General features: G+C 46.1%; 1 protein-coding gene across 3 annotated transcripts; it reads right to left on the bottom strand.

The window, feature by feature from the left end:
* Positions 1-1,938: 1,938 nt before the first annotated feature.
* LOC119445403 (uncharacterized) lies at positions 1,939-8,946 on the bottom strand. Of its 3 annotated transcripts, XR_007465876.1 has the most exons (5): positions 8,583-8,946; positions 6,929-6,997; positions 6,149-6,210; positions 5,020-5,100; positions 1,939-2,679 (listed from the first exon to the last, which is right to left on the bottom strand). XR_007465876.1 is itself a non-coding variant. In XM_049663259.1 (4 exons), the coding sequence occupies exons 1-4, from the start codon at positions 8,746-8,748 to the stop codon at positions 2,585-2,587; spliced, it is 411 nt and encodes a 136-aa protein (XP_049519216.1). In that variant the 5' UTR covers positions 8,749-8,946; the 3' UTR covers positions 1,939-2,584. The 3 variants fall into 3 exon arrangements, 2 of the variants coding, with proteins under 2 accessions (XP_049519216.1, XP_049519217.1); XM_049663259.1 differs by lacking the exon at positions 6,149-6,210; XM_049663260.1 differs by lacking the exon at positions 6,149-6,210 and having other exon boundaries at positions 1,939-2,607.
* Between the last annotated feature and the right edge of the window lie 685 nt (positions 8,947-9,631).

Raw genomic sequence — 9,631 nt, 5'->3', positions numbered from 1 at the left:
CACACACACATGTAACACCACTTGAATACAACATGCGACTGTGGCAAAGCACAGTGCTGTGCCAGTTGAAACTGCCATCCAGAAAAGTATTGAGCAATGCTAAACCACACGCAATAAAGTGCTTAGATTTTGTGTCTAACGTACCTATTTTAATTCAAATTTCTTTATCATAGGGCTCTCTTCCAGATAAGGCATCTGATCAAACTGACCTGCTTTTACACCTGCTACATGCATACAATGCACTCAGATATAAGTAACTGGTAATACTAATTATAAAAGGCGTTTAGAAACTTGATAGTGTGATGAAGATGTATGACTACAAAAGTGGTGTCTCCCTCGCACTTGTTAAAGAGAAGTAAGTACGAAACTTGTTCTTTTTCACTTTTTGCATTATTGAACGTCCGGAAACCTCAAACCCCACAAAAAAGTTGTCGCAGTTTCACCTGAAAGGTGAAGCATCAATTGCGATAGCAAATTTGTAGAGAGATATACGGAGTAATGATATTAGCTTTATCAGCTGTATAAACTTGGACATGCAGCAGCACCGGCAACGCGCCGAACTGTTGTCGACGCCGTCGGCATTTTGCCCGCGTTCGCTCAAAATGCGTGCGGCGTTGGTGACTGTTGCCGGAGCCTCTGATATAAATAGGCACTTGGTGCCGCAGCTAAACGTCGCCTCCCTTCCCTCCCCCTTCCCCCCCTCCCCCACGGCCTCTCGCGCATCGGAAGAAGGCGCGTTTGCTCTACATATATGGTGATTGTAAAGGAGGAAAGAGACGCCTACTTCTGCAGCCCTTAAGGAAGCACGGCGCAGAAACGCGCGTTTGTTCTCCGCCGTGCGTTCACTCCCCGTGAAAGAGCGCGTCCCTCGCGCCCTTTCACTCGCACATACAGCGTTCGGCGGCGCGCGGCCACGATTTCATCTCCATTGACGTCATACGGAACCTCACGGCGACGGCGACGGCGACGGCGACGGCGACGCCGACGGCGACGGCGACGCCGACGGCAGAAATCTGCTTTTGAGTGTCCATATAATTGCTATCGCAATAAAATACTGCTGTGTTAATAGTGTTATGAATAATTTTTTGTGAAAGCTTTTTATAGACAAGTTGTGGTCTCGTTTTTGGAGGTTGAGCTGTATCATGCAGAATAACATGGAAAGTGGTCACATGGAGTGGTCGCAGGATATGCATCGGGTAATACAAAATATCTTTTGTCAACAAAAAAAAAGGAAATGAGGTCAGCCCTGATTCTCCGTTGATCCCAAATTCTTTGGAAAGCTACTTCCTATTTGAAACTGATGCTATTTGTTTCAGTTGCAGCATTTGCAACTTGATTTTACTCTCCGATCTCAGGTTACACACTCCATGTCGAACATGTTGCGCATAACTATATGACGGTTCAAGGCAAGTTCAACAGGATTGAAATGCAGTCGGGCCAAAAGATTCTTTAAACCTGATAAGGAGTGGGCAGCTAAAGAATGTCCTGTAACGGTCATCACAGCACCAAAAAACCTTTCACGGCCTCTGTCTGTATCAAAGATGATTCCTTCGTTGGCTCTTAACACTTGAATGAAATCTTCAAAAAAATTTCACTGGACATTATGCTACTTCAGGTCAGCTGTGTGACCGACCCGCATCAAAAATATGCTAGACAGTTTATAACGCTGAGAAGGTAGCACGTTTAATATCGTTAGATAAAATACACTGAGCTTGCCCAATTTGCCTCTTTTGGTACCCATCGGGTTAGCAAGTTCTATGTCATCATAATACAGGTTGAAAAGAACAACATTTTCTTGTGTATGTTAAAAATAGGATGCGAATGAACCCTTGTTCTATCCCAGAAGTCACTAAGTACAGAGTCAGTCTGCATTCTGCAGGGCTTACTGACATAGTCAACAATGTTTGGGTGCCTTAACACATTTTGAAGGAGGTTTGCTAACTTTACAACATAAGTCTTTACATTCCCTGTGAGCTTTACCAGAGTTGGCGGCATATAGATACCCAAATTTCGATAGTGTAGCTTTCTCAGGCGGTCACTTTTCATTTGCTCAATATCAATGCTTCAGCTGCATCAAACATCTTTTTTACCTCTTCACCAACAACATCAACAACAACCTTATGACACCTGTGTTGTCCTTCTAGTCGGCTACAATGACCAGTTAATCTAGCAACCACACTGACAGTCTCTCTACTATCTTCTAATGGGGGAGAGGTGTGTCCCACCATACGTTCCACATTGTTGTCGCTATGTGGGCTGGCCGGGGAGGCAACTGTAATAGGTTTGAATATTTTAAAGTGATGCTTATACTGTGTTATAACACCAAACATAGTCTTGCTTTCGCTGCACAAGAACACTGGCTCGCAGTCGTGGTGAAAAGCTTCCGTATGTTGAGCAGATGAGGTGTATGCACTACAAAAAAGTCACAGTGGTAGCACACATGTTGCCCTACCAGGCCTGGTTCGGTTCCTTCTGACACTACTGCTGATGCTGACGTGCTGCTGCTTGCCTCGTACACTGTTGCAGCTGCAGTAGACACGGCAGTCTCTGTATCTATTGCTGCCGTGTCATCTGTCATGGTAACTTAAGGTGGTATCGGGCTCACTTCTTCAACAGAGATGTCGTTTGCCCCTTGAGGGCTCTCGTCATCAGGGCCAATAATTTCGTAGGCATTGTCGCCTGCATCGACGGACCAATAAGAACAGCCTGAATTAATAAACATAGCTCTCAAAACTACGGACATCAAAACCTAATCACAACCTTTGCACATCAGTGACCAGGCTTAATGAATAATACTTGCAGCAGGAGTTACACAATGGTGTGTGTTCATTACAGTAAAGCCTCATCAGAAGAGATACTCAAAGGGCCCGGGAAACATGTATCTTGAAACAAAAAATTTTAAAAACAATGAGGAGCTCAACTAGATCCCTTTATTATGCATCATCATTAAAGTATGTTTAGATATATCTGAAGGAATAATTGCCCAGGGTGGCTTAAACAGCCCCTAAACCACCCTCTCGATATTTAAGTCTTAAACATTTCAAGTAAACACACGCATCGAAATCAGAACGCCGTCACGATCAACAATGTCAAACGCGGGGGCAGTGCTATGCACCGCAGGAGCGCCACAAAATGGAGAAAACCACCCCGTGCGTCTCTCCGGACTTTTCCTGCACCCCCCCCCCCCCCCCCCCCAGTTCGTCCTGACGTCACCAGGCTGCCTCTGATGATGTCACCGGTTTCTGGTGCTGTGGATTAGTCGAACGACAGGGTACGACTGCCGGCAAGGTCTGCAAGCAAAACACGCGCTCCCTCTTCCTCGTCGCATTGCTCGCCGTGCCATTGTGCGCAGCCAGTGGGGACAAAGAACAGAAACACCGACAGAAGGGTCTCCCGATGAGGCTCTTCAACACAGCCAGTCACCATACGATTCCACTATATTGGCGAGGTCATTAGCAGCACCCCTAGCAGGACGACAGGCCGGCACGGTAGCAACAGAGCGCATTGGCGATGGCCTGTCACATTACATTTGGAGGTGTACTCGGCGTGGAAAAGACAATACCGTGCAGACGGCACGTACCAGATGATAGAGTGAAATGAGCGGGGACTATTTTCAGATCATCAAACTCTGCTATTACATCACCGGTGTGAAAAATTCTCGTGGCTACGTGTTCGTTGCCATATCGTGTACAACTGCAACACCGCAACTAAATTTCGACCTCTGGGTGGTTTAGGGGCCCTTTAAAGAAGATGTTCACAGCACTTTTTTTTGGTGGCTGCCAGATTGTATTAGCTTCCTTCCCAACTTCTGGAGTTTACACACTCCACTTTGCAAGCCTCCTTCTTGCTCGCAATATCTTTAAGGTACTCTTTGATGCTCGTCAGCTTTAACTGCCGACACTTTCTGCGCTGCACTGTCCTTGTTGTCCTCCTTTTCTAATTTATGTTTAAGGCGACATGTGCAATTGACTTGTGTGAGGATTGCATGATCTTTAAGTCCTTCGGAGCACACGAGGTGCACGAAGTGAATGTGTCTGGGTTGCGTCGCTTCGAAATAGTGAAGAATACTTGAAAAGTCACCTTCAATAACAAAGGTGTCTCTTGCATGCAATGCTGTTAACGTGGCAAACATTGCAAAACCAACCAAACCATTTTCAAATGTCTCTTACAACCAAGTGTCTCTTGTAACGAGATTCTACTAAATATTTTTCATCTACGGATTACCTGCATGCACATGTATAGTCAGAAAGACATGCTGCATGAAATGGGGAACCAGAAAACAGCTCATACTCTTACTTTTTGTCCCTTACATAAGCAGCTGATAACAATATGACAAAAAAGCGGGCGAAGAGGCTAGCATAGAAGATGATCCTTTAGCTCTAAACATTTTTGGGCCCACATCACTTCCTTATATGACATAAGGAAACAACTTGATTGCAGTAATGGCTGCAGTGATCTGGGTTGATTGAAACAAACAATACTTAAGGTTGCCCTGTATGTAATTTTATCACTGCGCTTTTTAGATGTCCTGCTGGTGATCCTGGCTGCTCGATTCTTTTCATGCTTTTTGGCACGATTGCTTTCTGTTCGTCTCCACTTTTTTTTCTGACTTTCTCCCGTTTCTCCTCCCTTCTTGTGTAAAGGAGCACACCTGATGTATCAATCTGTTAACATGTGTGCTTCTCTGTGGTCTGTGTTGTATTATTGCGCTGCACAAATCAATTCAAAATGCAAGATGTAATGTCCCTGCCTTTACTTTATTTGTATATATATATATATATATATATATATAATGTCTCTCTCATGTTTGGAATATATGTACATTCAGGAGTGCCTGCATGCTCTTCTCTCCTGCTCCAGTGACGAAAAGGAGAGCCTTTTTATGCACCATAGTAGAGGAACATTCAAAGGTTTCCACTGTACCCATTACATCATTCATCATGTGGATCTGTCACAATACAGAATAGCAGTGGTCCATAATATTAGCCCATCATAACATAACTGTACATTAGCACGTACCGAGATGCTGTGAAACAGCTGTTACAAAGCCGCTGGTGCTGGCAATTTCAGCAGCAGTGCAGTGGTACAGCTGAGTGCCACCTGCATAGAGATGAATGCATATGCATGTTAACAACTCAGTAGTTGCTGACACTTTCGTAAGCTGTACACTGCACAATAAAGTAATCTAGACAACTTTGTTGGAACAAATGCACATAATTAAAACACCATTTAAACACTATGATTAACTGCCGCTGACCTCTCACACACTAAGGGATAATACTACTGAAACATCAGTGGAGAGCTCGCAGATTACCACAGTCCATAAAGGACAAGCTTTCTTTGAGGAAAACAGCTTTAACAGCTATTAGTTTTCTTGATCATTTGATGTGCTAGCTTTGCTTTAAATGTCATGCAGTACTAGAAAATATCAAGTGCGGCATTTCTAGCAGCAGAAGTCGTCCTCAGCCTCATGGTACAACTGATTTTTGCACTGTTCGTGTCAGTTAGCCAACACATACAAAGAAAACCAAGTTCACACATATACAGTGCCATGTGCACTTCTTCTGAAAACACAGTCACCAGTTTGAATGCTGCTGACAGAAAGGTTATATAGAGTGCGACACTGCATGGAACTACCACTTATGACTGTATATGTATGATCTGCTTATTGGAGAGGTAGTCACATGCCATTTCTAGTCTCTTCTAGAAGCGTTACTAAAGGCAGAATTAAAATTATTCATATGTCACGAATTTGACACACCCACAGTTTGGTTAAATAACTTGTGAGCAAAAGACATGTTTACCTGGAATAGCAACCCTTTTTCCTGCTGCAAAACGTTCCTCATATTAATGACATAACTTTACAGCGTCATAATATATCGTGTTTCTCGCAACTACTTACCGAAAGTGGCGAGTTAACAGTGTTGATACGTGACTCATTGGGCGACAAATACTGCCTAATACAAGTTCTTCACGAACACGAGCACACGTCCCTCGCAGTTAATGGCAACCATATATACCTCTGTGAAACATGATCGCACCTTTGTGGTCAAAATACACGTTAGTACGACATCACCACCTCATAAAAAACTCAGTACAAGCCAGCAGCCGACAGCATAATGTGAAATTGCAACTGATGTCCACTTACTGGTGGCCTGTGGTTGAGTTACTTCTGACTGGGTGCTGAGAAACCCATGTCCTGGGTTGACCCTACAAAACATACAGGGTTATGTGAAATGCTGAAAATGTATACACGCCGGCATTTCATAATTAAGTCGCAAAATTCATTCATTATATCCATTCATACGTCACGAATGTCACACATCTACAGTTTGGTTAAATAACTTGTGACAAAAAGACTTGTTTACCTGGAATAGCAGCCTTTCTTTCCCGCTGCAAAACTTTCCTTCAAATTAATGAAATAAGTTTACAGCGTCATAATATATTGTGTGTTTCTCACAACTACTTGCCGGCACTGACGAGTTACAGCGTTGATACGTGACTCATTGGGCGACAATACTGCCTAATATAAACGCTTCACGAACACGAGTACATGTCCCTTGCAGAGAATGGCAACCATATATACCTCTATGAGAGACGGGGCCGTATTCTGAAGTGTTCCACTTCTGCGATATTTCTTTTTCGCTTTCACGTGCGCGCTGATTGGATGGTTGAGCAAAATTGAATGACGTTGGGCTCAACCAGCCAATCAGCTCATCCAATTTTGCTAAAACAGCCAATCATCGAGCGCCTGAAAGCGAAAAAGAAATATCGCCGAAGTGGAACGTTTCAGATTACGGCCCCAGATCGCACCTTTTTGGTCAAAATGCACGTTAGTACGACATCACCACCTCATTAAAAAAATAATAACTCAGTACAAGCCAGCAGCGGATTGCATAATGTGAAATTGCAACAGATGTCCACTTACTGGTGGCCTGTGTATGAGTCACTTCTGGCAGTTGACTGGGTGCTGAGAAATACACGTCCTGGGTTGTCCCTACAAAATATATAGGTTATGTCAAATGTTGAAAATGTAACACGCCGGCATTTCATAATTAGGTCGTAAAACAAACGAGTAAACCAAAGACAAATGTGATGTCAACAAAGTACGCATCATATGATAGGCTGTCAATTGGTAATGCATTCCGGGAAAAACCTAATGCAAAGGAAAGACTACCCACAACGTTGACACACAATTTAACTGGCTCTAGGTTTCTTCGTGTCAAATATAGTCAAATAATTATGTGTCTCGTGGTTGGGGCCTAATTAGTGTAAATTACGCCCTATATTATTTCAGTATAAACCGCATGCACGCGATCTTGCGGACGACTGCGACAAACGACGCGATGGAGATGGCTGTCGCGTTCGCTCGTCGTCTACAGTACGTACCGCATGCGAGCGACGACTTTTTAGCGACGTGTCCCCGGTGCAACCCGTATGAGGGCAACAAATACGCGCCGAAACTGGCGTAACGCGTGCTTCATTAATTAGTGTTTTACTGTAAATAGCAGCATAAATATTTCTAAAAGTCTTGCACTTGGTTCTTATCCTTGCACGTATCAAAAAATTTGTAGAGAGCTATACGGAGTAATGATATTAGCTTTATCAGCTGTGTAAACTTGGACATGCAGCAGCACTGGCAACGCGCAGAACTGTTGTCGATGCCGTCGGCGTTTTGCCCGCGTTCGCTCAAAATGCGTGCGGCGTTGGTGACTGTTGCCGGAGCCTCTGATATAAATAGGCACTTGGTGCCGCAGCTAAACGTCGCCTCCCTTCCCTCCCCCTCCCCCCCTCCCCCACGGCCTCGCGCATCGGAAGAAGGCGCGTTTGCTCCACATATATGGTGATTGTAAAGGAGGAAAGAGACGCCTACTTCTGCAGCCCTTAAGGGAGCACGGCGCAGAACGCGCGTTTGTTCTCCGCCGCGCGTTCACTCCCCGTGAAAGCGCGCGCCCCTCGCACCCTTTCACTCGCACATACAGCGTTCGGCGGCGCGCGGCAACGATTTCATCTCCATTGACGTCATACGGAACCTAACGGCGACGGCGACGGCGACGGCAGAAATCTGATTTTGAGTGTCCATATAATTGCTATCGCAATAAAAGTCGTTTGCTCGTTCCGTGCGACAATTCGTAGCATGCTCGACTGATGTCCTGTACATCCTGTTTCGGCTTCGCGCTATTGACTAATCGCTCATAGCACTTTCGGGCGACGAGCGACGAATTCTATATTTCCAGAACCAAGCGATCTGTTCGCGCGACGGCCCATTTCGTCGTTCGAAGCTGTCGATCGTCGCGCACGAATTAAATCGCTCTCATGCGGTTTGGGCCTTACCCTGCAAAACATTTCTTCACGGCGCACCTGTGCGCGCTTCGAATGAGTAGCGCTGTAAAATTTACGTACATGGCATTTAATATAGTTGCTAAACACGGATTCCCTTTGCCCTGTGTCGTGTACAGTGCGCTACATTTACCTGCCCTCTTTTTTTTTTTTGCATCAGCCATACTGTGTAGCACTGCCCCTATACGTGCGTCAGTCAACCTCACGACACACAAATAGAAAAAAACAGAAGTGCCACTCACCAATTCGAGCATGTTGTACTGGGCTGTGCCCACAGTATGAGCACCAAGCGGCCTGGAATGGTGCAGCAGGTACGTTGTTCGCGGAACGGCAAAATCCGTCGCACTCACATTGCGGGGCATTGCAATGGCCTCGCAACAGACCTTTCGTGTCCACTGGTGAAAACATATCGCCCTGCTGCGCACGCGAAGGGCGCCGCCAACACAGTTCCAAACTTTGCAACCAGTTTGCACGAAAAGTCCGCAGAACGGGAGCTTCGCCATGGCGCGTCCGCGCGGCTCGGCGGCTCCATGTCAATCCGAAACTTCTCTCTTGTATATATTTTTTCTTTTCCTTCGCGCGTGCGAGGTGAGTTTGTTTACGGCGCTCCGGCCGCTTCGGCGCATTCCGTCACGTATCGCGCACGAACATCGGTGTGAGGGGCCGTATACGGACAGCGGCCGCGTAACAACGAGCGCATATAGGCATATAGGTTTGGAGGCCGCTTGAAGAGTGTCACGTATATCTCCCTTTGTCGGGCTGCCCATAGCCGTTATATTAAGCAGTACGTCGAAGGGTGCCGTTTCTAGTTAGGCTATTATCCAGGACCGGACTAAGAGTGTACGGGCAAGCTGGCGCGCTTGGTCAGCGTGGGCGATGGCGTCGCGGGCATACTCGATCCTCGAATTCTGTACCAAGGGGAGTGAAGCGTCCAATGGTAATTTAGAGTCACGACGCGAGGCCAATAAGGAGTTACTTTCGCGAATCTGTAAGCAGAATTGTTCAGAAACTTCAAGAACCCGAAGCAGACTGGCTTCCTAGGTTACAAGACCTGATGTGCAGGGTCGTCCACTCTTGTTACGAACACGGCGCAGCGTGGCCGCGCTCCGCGGAGCGCTAGCGCACACGGCGCGGCCGCGCATCGAAGCTAAGCGGCGCATGCGCACAAGGGCTTGCAGGTGGGGCTTCGTGTCGCGTGTGGTCTGCTAAAGCGCTGGAGCACGCCGTGGTTTAGCAGACGACACGAAGCCCCGCCTTTAATTCCCTATGGGCCTGCGCCGCTTAGCTTCGA

This window comes from Dermacentor silvarum, chromosome 3 (genome assembly GCF_013339745.2).
Source record: "Dermacentor silvarum isolate Dsil-2018 chromosome 3, BIME_Dsil_1.4, whole genome shotgun sequence".
Classification (NCBI taxonomy): Eukaryota; Metazoa; Arthropoda; class Arachnida; order Ixodida; family Ixodidae; genus Dermacentor; species Dermacentor silvarum.
Note: the sequence above shows the minus strand (reverse complement) of the source record. Positions and strands in the feature narration are given on the sequence as shown.

Bases quoted from the DNA above. Each gene is read 5' to 3' on its own strand.
- LOC119445403 (XM_049663259.1), bottom strand. From the start codon at position 8,748: ATGTTTTCACCAGTGGACACGAAAGGTCTGTTGCGAGGCCATTGCAAT. The intron at 6,998-8,582 runs GTGAGTGGCACT...TATATTTTGTAG, and splicing joins AGTACAACATGCTCGAATTG to GGACAACCCAGGACGTGTAT. The intron at 5,101-6,928 runs GTAAGTGGACAT...ATCTCTATGCAG, and splicing joins GACTCATACACAGGCCACCA to GTGGCACTCAGCTGTACCAC.